At 38.0% G+C, this 22,137-nt stretch overlaps 1 protein-coding gene across 8 annotated transcripts in view; it reads left to right on the forward strand.

Moving 5' to 3' along the window:
* Window positions 1-22,137, forward strand: part of LOC124160269 (mucin-2-like) — a 194,001-nt gene that overhangs the window by 133,448 nt on the left and 38,416 nt on the right. For 4 of the 8 annotated variants that reach the window (XM_046536085.1, XM_046536088.1, XM_046536086.1 and 1 more), the window contains 3 exons: window positions 14,817-14,957; window positions 16,895-17,107; window positions 20,444-20,695. The exons of 1 other annotated variant lie outside the window; for it this stretch is intronic. In XM_046536085.1, coding sequence (XP_046392041.1) covers window positions 14,817-14,957; window positions 16,895-17,107; window positions 20,444-20,695 — 606 coding nt within the window. The remainder of the gene's footprint in view (window positions 1-14,816; window positions 14,958-16,894; window positions 17,108-20,443; window positions 20,696-22,137) is intronic. 3 more of the 8 variants (XM_046536089.1, XM_046536087.1, XM_046536091.1) reach the window with 3 other exon arrangements.

Consider the following 22,137-nt stretch of genomic DNA (forward strand, 5'->3'; position numbering starts at 1 on the left):
TGGGAAGAAGGCATTATTAAATGAAATATAAAAACTAAAAAGAAAGTATTTTAATGGCGAAACATCGATATTTTCAGTAACAGAAGAAGTTTTAATAGTAAAAACTCGACCCGAAAACCTAAAACTAGACCGATCTCTCCAACAGTTGCACCTTCGTCAATTCTTATAATAATATCAAGTTTTTGTTCTAATATCGCCGTTTTTTCTTCACGTCTGAAGAACCACCAGGATAGCCACTCCTCTTCGTGGACATTTTTTTCGGTTGGAATCAGAAAAATATACGGATAATGGGTAAATGAGGCCATAATTATTCGCTCAGATGCATATTTAACATACGCTACCCACGCCAACCTTTTCTGTCGAACGAAAATTTTCAATCGCAATAATATAGTAATATTTAATATACATCAGATTGCGTCCTATTCGCCATTCATTTTTTTCATCGCGCATAATTTGAACAATGTTATCGCGAAGCAATAACGACGTTAATTGATGAAGGGTTTCAATTTTTGGACAACGTTATCGTGAAACAACGTTAAACGGGACGACGTTATACGAGGACACACTGTACATCATATTTCTCCTCCTGCTAATTCATTGTATACTCGTCATTCCTGTACCTTCACTCTATGACAGATTTTGTTATCATTGCATGCTTCCACATTATCCGTCAAGGCACTGGTTACCTTTTTCATCATCTCTTCTAATAATCTCCTTACCTTGCCAAACTTATGAAATTCTGAACCTGGTGAAGTTTTGCCCAAACAGCTTTCTGGAATGGAGATTTTTTAGTAGTACCACATTTTATTTGTAAAACAAAATAAGGGTGCAATCTGGAAGACTGAGAGTACACTGAATCATTCCAACGAGACTACTTCAGTGTGCTATGCCAAGGAAATGGGTGGTACAATATGTACGAAATAAGGGGGCGTCCAATTACGTGATTTATTATATGATCACGTGATAGGTGATTTTGGCAATTTTTGGACCCCTTCTCCCCCTTTGGCATGATTTGGCACGACCCCCACCCCCAGTCTCACGTGAGATTGTTCAAAATGCATATTTTCAGTGTAAATACCGTAATATAATCTTCATTGCATTGGATTTATGAAAAAAAAAACAAGTTGTTTAATTTAAATTAAATAATTTGAAGCCATTTCACAATAGAATGTCACCAATGTCGACCTACCTTTTGGCTAGTCAGTAGTTAACCCTTTGAGTGCGGATGGCATAGCATTGATGCCCAGCATAGGTCCTGCCAACGGGCGGGTGGCATCACATTGATGCCATGCCGGCCTTTGTCCTTCAATCGCTCCCTACGCTCCTCCGCTCTGTTCTTTCTACTCTCACGATGGTTTCCCGCACGCACATTGGATTAGGCTACCCTGATATGCCTTCCGTTTTTGAAAAAGTTTATATTTTTTTAGTACATTTTTTTACATTTATGGAGTACTTTTTAATTTGTAAGATTTTTCGCCATTACAAAAAAATTAAAATGTGATATTTTCTTTACTCTTCTGAATTTTTGTACTAAATGTTGCCATATTTGAAGGTTATTATCCCCGTTTTAGTCGTATTAAAATTTTTGTAAACAATATTTAGTCATAATATTCCTTTCATCTCACCGACGAAAAATATTTTCGTATATCAAAATACGGTCACAATACACAAGCTAAACACAGTTGAATAATATGTTTCTCTTTTTATTATTGTTTAAACTTAATATTTACATAATGCCGTTTTAACTCATAACATTCTTCCATAACATATTTGCAACTCATTTTCTGAACGATCCTATCAATAGGGGTTTGATTATATTGGTTTCGGAAAAAGAAATAGATTTTTTCGACTTTTTCTCATTTATTTCGTTTGAGTTTGTTAAAGTTACTAGGCTCGAATAATTACGTCCACCAATTTGTTATTCACGGGAAATATTGAAGGTTCTAGGAAAACTTTTATATTTATTTCATTTTGAATGAGAAATTAGAATTGGTGAAATCTTTGGGGAAAAAATGATCAAATTTCGGGGCTCAAAAAAAAAGTCGTTTTATGTCACCGCGGAATAGACTACAAGTCACTCTGTGTCTCCTGTTATCTCTATTTTTAGAAGTATTTTTGCCATTCTTATGAGAAATGCATGCAAATGCAAATTATTCTGTTATGTGCATGTGGTGGAGAAGGTTAGCTCTTCCTGCTCAGTTTTTTCGACTCTCGCCATTAGTACAGTCTCTACTTCGGACATCTTTCGATTGCGTGCATTTTCACTCCCCTACAGAGATTTTATTTTTTTATAATATTACCGTAGAGCCTTTTTCTTTTGGAAATTTCAGTATTTTACATATATTTAGCCACTTACGTGGAATATGGGAGAAACCTTTATTTTTAATTTTATTCCTATTCTCAAACCCCAAGGACCGTTTATGTATCAGCCTTTGGTGAACTAGGCTTAGAATATCTCCTCGCAATAAAACTACCTCTGGCAAAATTTACTCAAGTTTATGCATGGAACACTGCATTGAGTCTTCTCCGCGAAGGGTTTTTTTTTTTAACTTTGAAGCAATTTACATATTTTACTTCAACCAAATAGAGCTATTATAATTAGAAAAGACCGAGCATAGGGATATTACTCGTGGGGAATGGGGGATATTTTTAGTCTGGTATACCTAATGTATGATTGCATTAAGTATTACAAGATGGCCATCCATTCCAGATTATTGGAAAATGTAGGAAAATATCTTCGATGTTTCTTGTCTTCACACCACTTTTTCCCGAGACCGATTTCAACTAATTTTTCGTTGCATGCATTTTGGCAGGGACCCTGGAGTAGATGATCCGATACCAAGAGACCCCTTGCATAAAATTCGACCCCTTTTGAATTTATTCACTCAAAGAATGAAATAAATTTACTATCTGGGTAAAGAACTCTGCTTCATGAGTCCATGTTGCTTTGGCGCCACAAACACGGCATAACATCATATATGCTTTCAGGGCCTAATGGCGTCGTGCAAGATGCTATAATTTACACAGGGGCGAAGGATCCTGATGTTGGAGGCAGGGGACATGCAAACAAAGTCGTGCGAAAATTAATCGATAGATTTCATCTCTGTGGACACAGTTTATACAGTCGCAAAGCCACGATTTTGAAATGAGGGGTTTTTGCAGGAGATTTTAGGGCCCTTCTGGAGGGTGCGGGGGCCATCTTACCCGTTTTTGGCGCCTCAACGGGGGTTGTAACCCATTACCCCCCCTTCCGTGGCAACACTGCTGAGTTTACGCATGGAAAATTATAATAATCTCTTGAAATATCTATTGAGTTACTCAAAAAAGACACACCTCTGAAACTCTAAGGACAAACAGAAAAATAATACTCCTCACGTTCTAAGAACGACTAAAAAGTGGCTCTGATGATATATGATGTGCAGATGCTCCAGGGCTGTGTTTGAAGTAGGGATGGGTCGAATAGTAGATTTCTCGAATTCGAATATCGAATTCGAATATTAAATCATTGCTCGAATATTCGAATACCTCGAACTTCGAATACTAAACGATGAATGTGAAAATGTTTGACTAGGTCGCCTATCTACATCTACATCTACATAATACCCCGCAAGCCGCCTAAAAGGCGTGTGGCAGGGGGTGTTAGGACACCAGCCGTTTACAGCTATTAAAAAAAAAAAAAAAAAGAAGAAGTGCTCTAACGAGGTTGGGACAAGCGTTTATTAAAGTCCTTTATTGTTCGGGGGAAAAACGAATTCTTATATCTATCCGTTCGGCTAAAAATCTCTCTTAATTTATCGCTTCTGTCGGACCTGGAAATATAGTGTGGCTCTAAGATTATGTTCTCTGTGTCGCTCATAAATATATCCATTCTCAATTGCTCAAGCAATCTAAGCCTAGCGCGCAGCCTCCGAGTCTCCAACGGCTCCCAGCCTAATTCGCTTAACATCTGGGTAACACTGTCTGTACGCCCGTAGCGGTTTTTGACGAAACGCGCAGCCTTCCTTTGTATCTTATTCAGCTCGCGGATTAAGTCTTTCTGCACTGGATCCCATACACTCGCTGCATATTCAAGGTGCGGTCGGACGAGAGCGAAATAGCACCTTTCTTTTACTTTCTCATCCGAAAATCTTCCCACAATACGCTTGACGAATCCTAATTTCTTCAGGGCTATGCCGCAAATATTCTTTATATGAGTTCCCCACGTGAGGTTCGAGGTTATCGTAACTCCCAGGTACTTCACTTCGTCTGTTGCCTTTATGTTAATGCCATCCACTGCATAAACATTGTTAGTGTTGGACGAATTCCGCAAAAAATGTACCGCCATGCATTTGCTCAGATTAAGTTCCTGACTATGCAGCAGGAAACCCAAGATTTTGGCGAGTAATTGTGATTGCCTTTAAAGGATTCAAACAAGGAATTTAGCTGATTAATGGAATATTTTAATTTTATGTAAACAATAGGGTAGTTTCCTTCATTAAAGAAAACGAAAGGTATTGATTGTGATTCGTTACCCACCATTAGTGTATTCATAATATACAAATTATTTCGTTCCAGAAATACCGGTTTAGACTGATGGCAATGTTCAATTTTACCTCATTTGTAAAAGGCCAGATTGGCGCCCATGCGATGCCACTCCACGTGACGTCACAGGGACCTAGTTTCTACACGAGAGGATCGGAGTTTTACATCGTCTGAGGTTACTAATGCATGCATGAGGCACAGAGCTCAGGGAAACATGTCTTAATAATCACACAGTCTGTTTGATAAGGTATTAATAATCCTTATTTAAGCCAAGCGCTACCAGCTAGCATGGTACTCGGCTACCTGCTAGCATCCTGCGTCGTAATAGCGCTCAGAGCCTCGCCCCAAGGTCACCTCACTTGCGGCAGCGGGAACCAGAACGACGTCACGCGGAGTTTCCCTGTCGATTTCTGAAACAACAATGCCTGTTCGCTGTCCGTTTGAAGTCTGTTGATAGCCTGTTGGAGATTAGTGAACAGAGTATAAACAGCCAACGAACAATCTCGGGTCACTCACAAGTAGGAACAACTTACGAACAGCCTACCAACAGTTTGTACTCTGTTTGCAGGTTGTTCCTTAACAGGCAGGCAACAAGCATTTCGGGAACAATAGTGAACAAGCTTTTAACAGGCAGGGGCCGGTTGGTAGTATGTTTCACCGAACAGGGAATGAACAGACAACAGTGAACAAACACTAAACACCCTATCGATTTACGTAAAAATAATGCCTGTTCGCTGTCAGTTTGGAGATTTTGAGAACAGATTATGAACAACGTACGAACAATTGTTTTAAGTTTCGGAATTTGGACAACAATTTGGATTAATCCAAATTTAATTGAGGACAAGGAAGTTTGATTGAATCCAAAGAAAATATCATCTACTTAAACAGTAATTATATACGGTTGAATTCATTATCACGTTTACCATCAACCACGGATGACGGTTATTGAAGTGAGCACGCAAATTATATTAGCTAACTGCTCGGCTTACGCACGTTAAATACTTTACTTCGCCAATTACAGGCAGGGGCCGTATGTTTCAGCCAAAGAGTATGTTATCTGTGGTTTCAGCGGACTGGGAACGAACAGACAACAGTGAACGAACAGACAACAGTGAACCATAGATCTTTTATACAGTAGATGGCGCTTTCCCTAGGCCCCTTACGGCTGGAGCGCGTAGCCAACATACCGCCCCCCCTTTCGCTCTCGGAGTCACGTGGTTCGGGTCAAAATGAATGGCGGCGTTTGAATTCTCTGTTGTGAATATCGTTCCCGCTTCGGCAAAAGACATATTACTTTTACTTACAGCGCTAGAGAAGTACGTGCCTATTTTGCTATTTATTTTTATTTACGTTTTGCTGTGTTATATGTGAACCCGATAGCAAAATTGAGTTTATTTCAATTCAGTTTTAGGAAGAATTATAGTAAAACTGAATTAGTTTCCCTAATTATGCGCAACTGAAGCCGCCTTCAGGAATGCATGTTTGGTTTCGTTTGTGTCCTTTACAGAGTAACACCTGCGTCCAAAGGCTCCGTTTTTATACGTAAACAAAGTAAGAAATTGCACAAAGGTAGATTACATGGTTTGAGAAAAATGTATGCACAACCATAGGCTATGAATTTCAGCCACCAATCCAGTACATTAATAAGTAATCTTTCACAAATGATAGGTACTATCTTTTTTTCAATAATACGTCATTAATAGAATGTCATCGTTAAAGGAAAGACACTTTCAATGTTGCATGACTTTCAAAGCCAGATAAGAACATTAGGAGCTGTAACCAGCTGATTATTCCTCCTATCTGGTAATTATCTCTCGTTGCTTGGGGCAAATTGGTGAAAATATATTTTAAGATTCCTCAGAATGTTAATTAACAAAAGTACCCACAATAGTCAGTGTTGCAGCCAGCATTGATTTTATGAAATTTTATACGTGAACATCTCTCGTACGTAATTCAGTTCGCATAAAATGATTAAATATCCTTCAACGTGTACTAGTAATAAATCATTGTTTATTAAAGAAACCTTTAACAATATACGTCCGCTGGAGGTGTGATGAAAACATCACAGATAATAAAGATGTATTGCCGACAATGGAAAACAAGGTTTGAATACAAAAGTGAAGCTCAATTTTCACTCCATCAGATAGATATTCCCGCTTGCGCAGCACCTTTTTTCCCGTTAAAAAAAACCGCTTACCTCGTTCCCCCCCGTGTTCCCCCATGCATCAATTTCATAGAATTCCAAAATGAGGATAGAGAGCATCCATCAAACAGAATCTACGAGAAAAAAATGGTTTAGAAATAACATAATAGTAATTAGAAACCATACAGTCTACACGAGATTCAGTTGGCATAAGGCAATAGAAAAAAGGAGAAACCTGAAGAACTGATTGAGGGCTCAGCCTCAGCTCACACTCAAATAGGCACAATGTAGCCCAAAAATAGTGTTTACAGTTACATGCATGTAATTGGAAGACATACAGATTCCGCAAAATACATTTCGTTCAGGTAGCCGAGTGAGTTGAAAATAGATTGAAAATAAATCTTACTTGTTCTCAATCTTGATTGATTAATTAGGTGTTCGAATATTATTTCACGAACTAAGTTATTTGTCTAATTTTCTTCAAAATCTTGCTCCAGAATATGGTCCCTTAAATTTAGAAATAGGGAAGTAATAGCTGTGAATACTTCCATCGTCTATACAAGGAAAATATCCTTGTTCCGTAACTTGCCGGATGCCTGAGCTACCCTAAATTCTTTTATTTTCTTATTAAATAGCGCATGCATTGCATTACAAAATCGTTAATCAGTAATAAATATATCCATGGCTAACACGGCTTTAATTTTAACAGGGAAAAACTTAGCAGTGAAAAGAAAGACAAATTCCTTTGAGGAATCTCTCATCGCAACCGAAGGCACAACGCGTATTCACCATAACGCTGACCCGAGTCACGTGATACACGACCACGCTTATGTTGACCACGCTTGCGTGACGTCATGCGCCATCTACCTATATGAAAGATCTATGCAGTGAACGGCTAGTGAACAGGTTCTCAACAAGGACGGAAAGATAGCGTGGTGCTGCTACCTACCTATAGAAGATAGCAAACGCAAACAATGACGCCAATAACCGATACCGTTATCCGGACAGTTTACGAGCACATGGTCGACTGTGTTGTGGTGGTTGTGGTGAAGTTGTTGGTTGCGGTGAAAACAGTTATTTATTTGATTATTATTTAACCTCTCCTAAATGCCCGCAGTGACGAATTCGTGCATCCATTCAGTGATAGTGAAAGTCGTGAAGTGATATTTGTTCTTGAGTGTGTTTATTTAATAATTTATTGTGTCTCTTAAGTTTTTGAGCAAGTACTGAGATTTGTATTGTATTTGTATTATGCGTATGTGCGTTACGTCGCCAATAAGAACCAACAAACATTGTCAGAGGACTGTCTTTCTTGTAGGTTTGTTTGTGAGAAGTGAAATCATCGTGTTCATAAATATTCTTTAAAGGCGTGTTTCTCTTTTAAAATCACACGTATTATACTGACATAGTGCAGAATCCGAGTTGTATTAATTTAAGGAAGTACATATTTCTTTGATGAAGGCATGTGAAATATTTGTTGATGTAGTGGTTGTTCTGTTAATGATGACAAAGCTTGCTTTTCTGCAACTATTCAAGATTTTTATAACTAATGGAATATGTGGAAAAGCACAATAAAAGTTTTTCTTACAATCATTCAAATGGATTTCAACTTTTAATTCTATTTTAACATAAATTATCTCTTGTCTATTATGTCCAACTTGGCAACAGCGAACAGTTAAGGAACAAAGTATGCGCATAGGGAGAGAACAGACAAATAACCATCTTCCCACATTGTCACAGACAAGGAACAGACAAGGTGTTCCAATTTACATTCTACGAACAGTCGCCTGCCTGTTCTCTCTTGGTCAAGGAACAGGGAACAAACAACCTAAGAAAACAGGCAATGAACTGACAGCGCACAGTCCCCTGTCTGTTCATTGTCTGTGGTCCAACAGGTAAGGAACAGAGAATGCCGCTTTCTTAACAGGGAGGGAACAGACAAGTAACCCTTTTCTCACAGACAAGGAACAGACAAGGCGTTCCAATTTACATTCTACGAACAGTCGCCTGCCTGTTCTCTCTTGGTCAGGGAACAGGGAACGAACAGCCAACTGACAGACAATGAACAGACTTTATTGTTACAGAAATCGACAGGGTTTTCCCGGCATTCATACTTACCCGTCGCGTTTTCGCGCGCTTGAAAATTTTCACTTTTAATTTAATCGCGAAAAATAGATATCATCTTATAAAACTCTAAAAGCGTTAAATACGTACTTCAGGAGTATTAATATTTCGATTTAGGCAATAAAAAATAATAGGAAACCACCCTATTTGAGCATTACGCCTCCGTCGTATTTCTTCTTCTTCCCGGTATTTATTTTCCTGCGCAAAATGCTTAAATAAAGTCAGAAATATGTCGTGTTTGGTCTTATTCTTTTTTAAATTACGCGCATATTACTAATATTTCAATCCAATAATGGTGTAATAACAATTGCCGAAAGTCATTGTTAGACACCTTTCGGGCTAGTAGATGACTCATGCAGCAGTTGACCTCGAGAAAGGGGGAAATTCGAAGCAGGTAGGTAGAAAAAGGTTAGTGGGTGAGAAAAAGGGGGGTGGGTGCGAGACACGTTTTTATTTTTCTCGCGTAACTTGATATTTTTTGAAGCTAAGGTTTTTGTAATACAATCCCTGCGCGAGCTGGGATCTTTTGTTTGATTTCGGAGAAGAGGAAATCTTCAAGAGTGGGTGAGGCGAATGCTGAATGGAGGGGGATAGCAGATCGTGGGAAATGCGCCAATGTCACTATCCCACGGCACTGAGTTCCTCCCTATGGTAGTTTCATCTCCTGGGGATGATTCAAAATAAATGCCTGTCATTATTAGCCACAAAGGACACACGGCAAACACCTCTCATTTTATCAAAAGATGGTTGCCGGAAAATGGTCAGTGGGGAGAAAGAGGGAAGGGTGAAACACGATTCTATTATTTTCCGGTAACTTGATATTTTTTTCAAAGCTGAGGTCTTCGTAATACGATCCCTGCAGGAGCCGGGACCTTTTTTTGTTTTCGGGGAAGAGGAAATCGTCTGAGGGGGTGGGGCGAACGCTGAATGGATGGGGATAGCGGATCGTGGGAAATGCGCCAATGTTGCTATCCCACGGAACTGAGGTTCTCCTGATAGGGGACACCTGGGATTTTCGGATTTTTTTCATCCGATCAATTTCGGTTCCCCACGTCGAACTCTTTTCACCGCTCGAACCCGTGAATTTGATGTATTTCGTCAGCTTGCCTAAAACGGCGCTGCATGCACTAGACGACTTGAGTTCTCATTTTTCCGAGTCAACTACCAACGACGTGCGAGCGACAGTGTATGACGCGAAATTCAAAGTATTCGAGGTATTCGAGACGGTACCTTTGGCATAACTATTCGAGATCTCGAATATCGAATACTTTCTATTATTCGAGGTATTCGAGTATTCGCGGATACTATTCGCACATCTCTAGTTTGAAGCCTTTTTTCAAAGAATTCCACAATTATTAGTTAGTTTTTATAGCATTAACGCAAAATAAATTGTCAAAAAGATAAAATAACTTTCATATGTTTGCATGCAAATCTAAGTTACTGCTAAATTTAAAAATTTATAAATGTGAAAATTAAACTTCAAAAACTTTTATTTTCCCAAAATATGATGCAGGGAAAGTGGATGATAACTGAGAATATATTTATCTTCTTTTATAATTCAATTCCGCCAACATTTCAGAAATTATTTTAAGCTTCTTAGTTGCTACGCAAAGATTAGTTGCCCGTCGTCACCTAATGTTTGTGTAACGGGTTGCATAAATATCCGGAGCATTGTTTCACATGGGTGCGGATGGCATCACTGTGATGCCATTAACAAATTGTTTAAAAAATAGTGAAATGAATATAAAAATCTTTTTTGTATTGAAATTGTTTACATATTTTCGAAAAATAAAGTGAATGCAGTGAAAAAAAATTCTCCGCCAATGTGAAACAACTCTGAGAAAATTTTACGCAATGAAAGGGTTAAACAATTGAAGAGTTACCATGTTACTTTGTGGTGTTCGCATAGCCGCAATAAATTTAATTGTCTGGAATCTAGTCGTATTCAACTAAACCCAGTTTTCTTGCAATTTTACACTTTTTCTTGCCGAAAAAATTGCGTGATACTTCCTTCCTCCCCCCACATGAGATTGGGTGAGAATCGGTTGGACCAACTTTCCCCCCCTCCCACCTCCATTTACTTAGTACAGTTGTGGTTGATGCTCCTGGTGGAAATTTATTTCTGTTAGACCTCGTAGCAGGTTGTGGGCTCCTCAAACAGGCGAGGAAACATTATATTATGAGGACACCAACTGACTTACAAATCACTGTATTCATATTCAGACACAGTACATATTAATTGTTAACAAATAGGAAGACATCAAGTGCCGCTTTCCGTGGTGTGTCTCCCTTTCTCCCTTCCTGGCCGGGTGCAATCTCTCTCTTAACGTTGACTAGCATGCCCTCATATGCTTGGGTTTAAAGTACCTTTTCCCTTTCTTGAGCATTCATGCACTCAAGGCAGCAGGCAGGAAGAACTTTGTGTTGAGGGCTTAGAGTTGCTTAGTGTGTCGCTTAAGGAGAGAGGGTCTGGGGAATGAAAATGTCAGCGGCCTCTTACATATCTGAGCTATCTTCTTGAGTCCTACTTTTCATAGCTTTCCCATCCACCTCTTATCAAAGATACTCCATTGCCCAAGGATTATCTCATCCATGGTATCCTCCTTAATTCTTAATTAGAATGTGGTATATATATCTCACATTAATTAATACCTGGTCACTCTATTTTGTTAGAGTGACCAGATACCAAGCGTTGAAAATGAGGAGAGCACCCTAGGAAATAAGAGGATAAAGGAAAAAAAATTAGGGCACTTGAAAAATGAGGACAATTTCGCAATTAAGAGCAATAAAAATTTATTATGATTTTGTATATATTTCTGTTGATCTAATTTTCTTAGGCAATTTTTACACTTGTAATAGAACTCTTTTTATAAAGGCAAACATTTTATTTACTGTTGCAATGTTTAATTTGTTTCCCTCAGCAGTCCACTGAGATGAAATTAGAGAAAATACCCTTTCCGCATTTGTATTGTACCCTGGTATGCTGAAGAAATATTCAGAAATTTTGAGAAGTTCTTAATGGCTATTAATAGATACACTATACATGAAATAATGATTTTGAAAAAGGAGGACATTTTCCGATTCTTAAAAAATCCACCCGGACACTGGACGAACATCTAAAAAGGTGGACATGTTCGGATTCATCCGGGCGTCTGGTCACCCTAGTGAGATGCCTCCTGAGTTGCCCTAGCAGAGGAAGGGCACAATATAATAGTTAAATCTAAATAAATTCAGTATGAAAGAATGAATGCTGTAGCATGGTAGCAACTTTTTGGTAAAAACTTTAACATCTCTGCTTACCCTTACATATTTCTGTGTTTGGTGATGAAAGTAATAAATTCAGTGGTTTCATTTTGCTGTATGTATGATATTCAATGCAATCAAATTATGTTAAAAATTTTCCCCCATTTTTTATGAGACACGCTTAAAAATATGTTGGAGAATGGCCCACTTTCTCATACTTTTCTTGTTAAATTCCCTATCAAAATCTGATTACCTTGTTACATGCTCATTGCTGACCATGAACTGATGGGTATATATTACATTTAATACAATTTTCCACTCTTTCATCTGCAATGATTCTCCTCAACCTTAATGTTGATAACCTCCTTCACTATTTTGATCATGAAAGTGTGAGAATAATAACATTTTGGTGAAGCTAGCATCAAGATGAATCATGATGGTAATTGTAATTAAAGTTGGAGCATGTGTGAAAAGCTCTGACATTTTCCTGGCAAACGTCGGATGCAGTACATAGCCAAATTTGGATCACTGATATGAGTTGACAAAACACTGACAAAAATCTGACAAGTTTCTGATTAGGGGCTCAGACAAATCAGTTTAGAAATAATTTGACAAATGCCTGATAATAATTGACCATTGGCATTTTTCTGATAATAATGACAAGTTTTTGTCTGAACATTCAGTGAGAGAGTCAGAGACTTTTGTCAGTCATACTCTGGGAGAATTTTTATCATGAAGAGCAAATCAAAATAAATACCTTTCTGTCAGTTGGATGTGGACATATGTACTTCTTTTTGGCAAAAAGATTAGGTGAACTTGCTTTGCAAGTAGAGTAATGCTTTGAAATATCACTTTTAATTGTTGTGTTTGAGAAAGTAAGATTCCAATTAAATTGCGTTGCATAGTGTTTTTCAATTAGCAGATATTTTGTGTGTTTTCTTTCTTCCACCAAATTCTAGAAGAAATTTCTTCTTTAAATATGTCTTGGTGTTTTCCTACGAATGATAGTAAGGTACTTCTCTTGGAATTCTAGCCGGTTAACCCTTTCGAGACGGCAGAGTTTTCATCTTAGCATGACTCCTGTACTGAGCCCCAAGAGACTCTTATTTCTCGTGGTACGGAGCATTTTTGGAGGACATTCGTTAAGAAGGGTCTCGTAGAACTTTTTCGACCCCTTCCCGCTGGGACTCCGCATTATCTCGGACTCCGAGAGTAATTGTACTCCCTCCTTTCCGGGTTTACGACCATACCTGCATCACGGTTCGCGGTCAACTTATGTATTGCTTATATGTAGCTAGCTCATGGATAATTGTTGCTTGCACATAAATTGCAGACTTTGAATGGAATTCCTCATTTTTTTCTGAGCATTGTCAAACTTTAAAAGAAGTTCTAAGGTCAATATTAATGCATTTAATGCAGCAACAATTTCCATGTTGATGTTTATACAGAACTCGAGATATAAGTTGATATTTATCGTAGAATTTTGTTTAAAAATTGTAAATGCACCTCAAAAGACAAAGAATTCAATTCTTAGTTTATATTTCTTGAGAAAAGACCAAATATTTATTTTGAAAACTGACTGGATAAACAATTGCATGACCATGGTCCCTTACCGCTATTAGGGGTAATAAAAGAGGAAGGGTCAGGGTACCTGCTACCGGATTTCGAGGGTAAAGCCTAAACCCCGCAGTGTTGGGTCCCGAAACAAAGACGTCGTACACCCGCGACTGTCATAAAAGGGGGAGAGGTAGAAAACTTATATATATATATAAGTTTTCTATATATATATTTCTATGGGATTCAAATCCCGGTCAAGGCGAATGATTTTTTCTCTGTGGATCTTTCGCACGATTGTGCATTGCGGGTGACTCCCGTAAAAGTTACCACCGCGGCTAGTCCTGGTATACTTTGAACTACACAGAATTGTCCATAAGAATTCAGATCTGTTCATACTTCCTGGGCGGACTGGAATCATAAGCCAATTCGGTCATGATTAACCAAGCCTAGCCAAAATTTTAAGTAATGGTCTTAAGGAGAGAGCAAAAATGTGGGAAAGGAAGATTTTTTTCCTTGGATTAGCCAGGAAATTTGAATTCAACGATCTTTCAATAACCCTGATACTGTCAATAGCAGTAATAAAGTCTCCTATTCATCCTGACCATGTTTACATGTAATCAATGTTGTCACAATTACACTATGCAGTGAGAAAGTAACAGTTGAAACATTGGTATACATATAAGTATAGTTTACATACTCTTTAGTGACATTAAAGTAGCATTTGAAATGGAGCAGCATCAAAAAACTTGGTGGAAAAATCAAGTTCAAACTAGTCCTCAGTATCATGTATTGGTCTGTCCAGCAGCCACTTTTCCATAACCCCTTGTTTCAAACTTGTTCAAGTCTACATGGTGGGCAGATTTGGGCAGCATATTAAAAACTCAAATGACGAGAATTAGTGCCCTTTGGATTTTAGCTGGTCTACATATAGTTACCTATAATATTGTTTTTATTTCTAGTACATATTATAGTTGTGAATATCATTACGTAATACTCTCTCAATTTTTTTCTGTTGTGTGGGTATTTTTTGAGCATCACATGCATGCCCCTGAATAGCCTGATACCATGAAGTGGGCAATATGGCAGACATGCATTCTGGTGATGCTCCAAGAACTTAGCTCTGAGAAATAATCGGCAAATAGGGGATCTCACACTATTTTACTCTATGCTACTTGGAAACCAACCATAGCCTCTTGGTAATTCGATACAAAATTTCTCCCACTGTTAGGTTACATGCCCTTCAACTGAAGCAACAACAGAAGCTACCAATAGTCCCAATGGGACAACAACTCCAGGATCAAGCCATAGTCACACAAGCCACACAACACCAAGTAGTACTGGTACCACTTGTCATTGTGATTGTCCCGAGGTGAGAGTGTATTGTGAATAGATTTGTGTCTTCTAATTAACCCTTTTGTTTCCAAGCAGCCAATATATCAGCTGAAGCTCAATTTCACAAAAATCTCAAGCTACCAGTGATCTAGCTACCAGGTCGGACTCCTAATACTTAAGTAAGATACATAATTATCCTCCTTGTATTATTGGATATCAATGTGCTTGTTAGCAGAGCTGCAGAGTATCTGAGTAAAAGTAACCGAGTTTCAAGGTGCGTTCAGAAAATACAAGGAAATTTTGGTGGTTTGCAGTTCGGACAGTTCAACTGTCAAATTTATTTTTATAATGTTGGTATGCATGCTCCTGAAGTATAATTGTTAAATTTTCAGCTTTATTCATTGTTTACTTCGTCTGCGGCAGCCGTTAAGGGTAGAGGGCCGGCCTCGTAAGGGCCGGCCTCGGTGGCGGCGGGGTAACGTCCTCGCCTGCCAAACAAGGGGTCGCGGGTTCGAGTCCCGCCTGGGTTGGTTTCCCCTGTCCAGGGCATGGTTGTTCGTGTGCGTTTAATTATTAAATTTGTTGAATACCCCGATGTAAAATGGCCAACATAGGCTGTATTCGGTGGTTTGGGAATAAAATAAAATAAATAAAAAATAAATAAAAATAGACGTGCTTTTATGAGCTTGGAAATTTTTGGATCACACTTCATTGCTTGTTTGTGTATTTTTAGCTAGAAACAATACTGTAATGATGCCCCAGCATCCATATATTCACCATACATGGTGTACATCACTCCATGTGACTTTTTTACATTTCCAGAAATAAAGAGAACCTTAACGGTCCGTCATTTTCAAATCTCTGAAAGAGCAACGGGCTGTATCAAAGGTCATGTTTGAGAAGTGTTTCGAGGATTGGGAGAAGCACAAGGACAAGTGCATTATTTATATGGATATTATGAAAGTGATAACATTAATATAGACGAATAATTAATTTTTTTTTTGAAAAGACTAATTTTCCCATTATTTTCTGAACGCACCTAGTATAAGTAAGAATTACATTTAGTTTAATTTTTACATATAGCCATTGCATTTAAAAAAATGTAGGTATTACTATTATAATCAACTCATTGTTTTCTGAAAGTAATCATTACTTATCAGCATGCACCCTTTGGAACATGCAGTTCGAGAAGTTGGCATCAAATGGACCAATGTGTCTCCACAAGCATAACTTTACCAAGTTATTATAATGAGCACTATAGTCTCAGTCCAAATTAACTGAAAAAGTAATCATAGGGGCCAATCAAGTATTACGTTGTACACTCTCTACCTTTTTCCACTCAGCCCTTCCATTATGCAAGACAATGCGAGATATTTCCCAGCCTCAACCCTCTCTCTTAGTCTAATGTGAGATGGCTGATACTTTTCTCCACTCTTCATTTAATGCTGAATTTATAAGTAAAATGCAGTACTTGGAGTAAAAAGTAAAAAAAATTTTAATTTTTCAAAAAACTTTTCCAATGTTGATGTATTGACCCTGTGTGACTTTTAAAAATGTTTACCAAAAAGTTACTGTAACCATTCTAATTACTGTAAAAAGTTACTTTTTAAAATTGTTACTGATACTAGTAATGATAAAAAATTTAAAGGTAACTGCAATTGAGCCCTATTACAGTTTTCTGGTACTTCTCGCATATCAGCATGTCTTAATTACTGTCAATTTTGGCAGAATTTGAGTTATAATTAGACCCATATTTTTCAGTTTTTTGATCCATCTACTTCTTAAGCTATCTGTGATGAAAAATCATTGGCCATAATCCTTTTGCAGTTAGGTTGATATTTTATACTGTCATAAACTCATGCCAGGCTAACTTTTTCAAGAGGTTTAATTTGTCATACCGTAAAACCTTATTGAATTATGTAACATCGTAGAAGATTGCAGTCGATGGTAAACTGCAATTTCATTTCACCATAGGTTACATGTCCTACCCCTGAGACAACAACAGAGCATCATGGCATCTCCACCTCCACTAACAGTCATGGTATCACCACCACCACTAACAGTCATGGTTCAGATGCAACAACAACATCAGGATCAAGCCAAAGTAACACAACTGCAAGCTCAGGGGTCTCAACAACAATTGGTTCCAGCTCAACCACTGAATGCCACTGCCCAACATGTCCAGAGGTGGGGGCAATGGTTAAATTCCAATTAAAATTTGAAATATCTTCTTAACTTTTCGTTCCTCCTAGTCTTCTTAGCACTTCATCATTACATACTCTCTCAACCCATATTATCTCCATCATTCTTTTGGTAGTACATACTGCATATCAATTGCACTTCTCTGAATCTTTCAACATCCAAGCCAGTTCTTTATTTTTTGGAATGCCCTCTTTGCCTGTGCTACTCGGCTGAATATTTCTTTCCTGCTTCGTCCGTCGTTGGTAATTCCGCTTCCTAGTGAATAAAACTCTTTCACCTCTCCAACCTTTTGTTTTCCTAGTTCAATGTTTGCCCGGGCCTCCTATGTTTTGCTGCATACTATTATCCTAGTTTCTTTTTATTTTCAGCTGATCCAGTTTATGGAAAATTTTGTCAGAATAATTTGTGCCAGATCTGATGTGTCTGCATGTGCGCATTGAAAACTCTTTTTGTTTTATTTACAATATTCATTCAAATTAAAACCAAATAGTCTCACAAATTATCATTATTACTAAGTTTAGTTTTTCTTCAACACTATTTGAGACTGACCCTTGCCCCTTATGTACCATCGCAAATTAGGATGTCAAAATAGTCATTTTTTCCCCTAAAATTTACACAGCCACATGAAACTCAAATTATGTATATATGTACTTGGAAACCATTATTGTGATCATTCTATGATGATAAAAAGCTGTGCAAAAAAGGCAAAAATTTCATCATCACTGCTGTCATATCGGTGCACTTATGCATAGATTCTACATGCAGCATTTAAAAAAAAAGTTGTCTTTCTCATATAAATTCGAATCCCAGGCATTTAAAATGGAATTATTCTGAGAAAACTTAATCCTGATTACTATACAGCATGAAAAGCCTTGTCATAAAAGATTCAAATATCCTCATGGGAACAGTTAGTACAGCTCGCAATATTTACGCTTGGGACTGAGGTTTCAAACCTGTTCATGTGAAACTCAATTCATACCTGAAAATTTTACCTAATTTTAGGTGGGCTTGAGGAATGATGGCTTCTTTCCAGCATGGATAAGAATGTTTTATAGAAAAATGTATCCGCTAGTCACTCAGTGCTCCATACTGATAGCTCGAGGGTTAATCACTTGATAGTCTGTACAGTAGAGTCTCCATTATCCATTACTCGATTAACATTATTTTCTACCCTGGTATGGTACAAGGGCTTTTCAGAAAGTAACAGACATTTTGAAATAAAAAATAAACAAAGTGAAAATATCAATTTTTATCATATACATTCTGTAGTTAAACTCTTTGATTATTTTTATCCATAATTGTCATTTAAACTAAAACATTTATCATAACATGGTACAAGCTTTTAAATACCTTCTCTGTAGAAATCTGCCTCCTGCGAGCTCAACCTCTGGTTTGGGTACAGTGGAATGCACGTTACCTTCAGTGTCAAATCGTTGCGTAGTGAGCCATCTCTTCATCGATGGGAACAAGTGGTAGTCCCGGTAATCCCTCAGTGCCAAGTCTAGGCCTCATGGTGGGTTATTGACAACTTCCCATTCAAAGCCATCCAAGAGGTCCTGGATTGAATTAGCCATGTGTGAACGAGCATTATCATGGACAAATAAAACTTTCTCGCTGAGTTTTCTCTGATGCTTGTTTTGTATCATGTGTGTTAATTTTCTGATTGATTATTCCTTGACATTACACATTGCAAATCTAGCGATACATTTCAATTGGTTCTTGATTTTTTGCCGACAAAAACCATATCACAACTCCCACTTGACAACTGGCGGAATTATCAATTGCAGTGCTCATTTTTAGCGCTCCACTGGTATACAAAGCAGCGGCATAATTATGGGGGGGAGGGGGGATGAGGGGTATAGATCCCCCCTGAAAGCCTCAGAGAAATAAAAAATAATATTCAAAACTATTGTGTAGTTTGGACTTTGACTTGTTCGGAATTTCTTTAGTTTGGTTTAGTTAGTAAATTTTAACGTAACCTTTAAATAAAACCCAAATATAAGGTGCCAAATTATGTAAAATGTTTTGCAGGCGTGTCATTTTTACAACATTTTCCCAAACAGGGGGGGGAGGATGTCGCCCTTCCCCATCCTCCTCATCCCCTCCAAAGCATATTCTAGTTACGCCACTGATACAAAGTATGATAGATACGATGTGCAATCTGTCATGGCTGGTTGCATACAGATTTAGGAACACACTGAAGCCGAGATATCTGCTCTAGTCCTGCCTGGTGCCGTGCCATGACAAAACCCGTGTTACTTTCTGGACAGCCCTCATACATACCGTATTTATTCGTAGATGTTGTGCTCCTTTTTTTCTGGAAATGCCAGTGGAAAAAGGGGGTGCACTGCTTAACACCAATCCTCCAAATTTTAATGTAAGCCGTGTACTATTTTCCCTCAAATTCTTATTTCTCCGGAGTTCAGCTTTGAAACTAGGAAAACTTTGCAGGAATTACATTTCTAACATTATTTAACCTTATTAATCATGGTAATGTAAATTTATCGATTTAGCAACGAATCACAAGTTCCTATATTAGACTGCACCCAAAAAGTGCAAGGAAGTTTTTTTTCCTCACGAGCCAGCCCAAAAATGGGGGTGCGCGTGATCCTCGAGGGTGCGACTTACACAAGTAAATAGGGTAATTGGAGGAGGAAGCCAACTGCTATTGTAATCTGCATCATGAGAGAAAGGGAGGATCATTATCCATCATGTTAGTCATGCATGTGGGCATTGGTGTTTCAGGGAAGGCTGTGTTAATGCCTCCTTATTTAAACCCTTAGTTACACGTTAAGTGGGGATTTTGTAGCATTTTTTTTAAATTAAAAATAGCAGGTTTACTGCGTATAGTTCACTGGTGGCAAATTATGGTACCTATCCTATTTCTGCACTTTTTCCTCGACCAAGAACATTATCATCTGCAATTCCTTAAGAAAAATTATTCAAAGTATTCATGAAGAAATTTGCATAATAACATGCTTTTTTTGTTTATTAATGATAGATAAAAATATTGAATGTGCTTTCAATTTTAGAAGTTATCCAAATATATTCAGATACCATAAAATTTTAATGTTTATATAGGATAACCAAAAATATTGAAGTGCTGCAAAGAAAGCCGCAAGCGTGCACTGGCACTATCCTCGCGGGCACGTGTAGATAAGGGTAAAAAATAAGTCCCCTATCAGTTATTTGTTGTGTAATGTACAAATTTAATTTTTTTTCCACTGAATTGGGCTCTCAGTTTCAATTTATCTGGGCCTGGAATGATCTCAATCCTTCATGAAACTTAAACTGCATTTAACTTTTTTTTCACATCAACAGGTAACTACAGTGTACACAACCACAGACAGTCACCACACAGGCAACATCCAAAGCAGCTCAATAACAACAACACAACAGACCCCAAGTTCAGGAACCACTCTTTCCACAGGTTCAAGTGTAACACCTGTTCCAACCACTACTGGCTTAAGCTCTCCAAGTCAGAGTGGAAGTACTTTTAGCCAGTGGATTTCTCACAGTACTTCTCATGAAAGCAGTTCATCCACTAATTGTAATTGCCCAACTTGTCCAGAGGTGAGAGTAGGCAATTTATGTTTGTAAATAATTTGGTATCCATTGTTTACTTGCTTACATATGGCCTTGTCCTGGATTGATGGTGGACTTGTAATCCCAATGTGCCAAACAGTAGGTACTTCCATCTAGCTTAGTCCATGATTTATAAATGATTCAGGATGTGAAATGGTTTCTTTTGCTTTGCACCAGGTGATGTTTTATAAAAGTGCAAATCATCAGTATGTACTTGTTTTTCCCCGCTTTGTATGGATTCGCACTGATTCAAAGCAACCCTGTTTTAGGTGAGGTCAGGAATCATCCGTTGGGCTGACATATCTTTTTGGCTTTTGGAATATTTCTGGTCTTCTCTTACCTTTTTAATACATTTCATTACCATTCTCCAGGTGTGACGTAATGGAAATCATGTGTTGAAATTATTGGAATACAGTGGAACTTGGTTAGTACGTTTCTGAAGGGACCACGAAAAATGAACGTACTAACCAGGAAAACGTACTAACGAGGAAAGTAAATAATAGCAGTCGGGGTTATTGCAATCAGTGAAAAAGTCGTCATAATTACAATTACTATCGGTAGTTCTCATAGGATCGCCTTCCTGAACTCTTTTCACATTTAAAATCAAGAAAATGAGCGCTACCATGAAAAACAATACCATGTGAATAAAAACGCAATTTTTCATGGACATCCCGGAGAGGATTTCATGATTACGGCGTCTATCTCCCGTGATTTATCCTATATCTATTTACAGAACGAGGACGAGTGAAGCTTAGACAAGCGAAGACAAGTCATTTTTCTTTCTCACAGCGTACTCGGAGAATATAACAACAACCCGGAGTAAGTCAACTGGTTTTTTAAACATCATAAAAATTGGGCAAAATTATATTGACTTTCAAATTACGGCAACAGCCGTAGACATTCGCTTCTGGAATGATACCATTTCGATTGTAAAATCGATCGATATATCAACTGATGACACGCAAGATTATTAGATTATGACGTAATTACAAGAAAATTTTATATTAAACAGTTGAAATTTACTTTCAAAATTTGTCTAATGTCGTCTGCTTTCGTTCCGAGATCAAGTATTTTTAAGCTAAGCTTCGCGTGGAGATCCAGGGGATCGTCTGCTCCCACAACAGTAGTCAAGTAAATACGCACGACGTCGAGTTTATGGAGCAGTACTGTTTTAGATAATGTGGGAATTGTCTAATACCGTTAAGACTCATTTCTTCATCATGATAACTCGTGCAATAGCAACAATTGCCCACTCACGAACTTTGTGCGCAGCAGTGGGCACTCCCAAGCTCCAAAGGCAACAGAAGGTGAGGAGCTCGGGGTGGGGAAAATTGGGGCTTCTTATTGGCTGTAGTTTTTCATAGTCAGACATTCCCAAAAAATGGCCGCATTTTATTTTTCATCACGTCACAAGAATTTAGAAATGCATT

The sequence above is a fragment of the Ischnura elegans genome, chromosome 6, assembly GCF_921293095.1.
Source record: "Ischnura elegans chromosome 6, ioIscEleg1.1, whole genome shotgun sequence".
In the NCBI taxonomy this organism is placed as follows: Eukaryota; Metazoa; Arthropoda; class Insecta; order Odonata; family Coenagrionidae; genus Ischnura; species Ischnura elegans.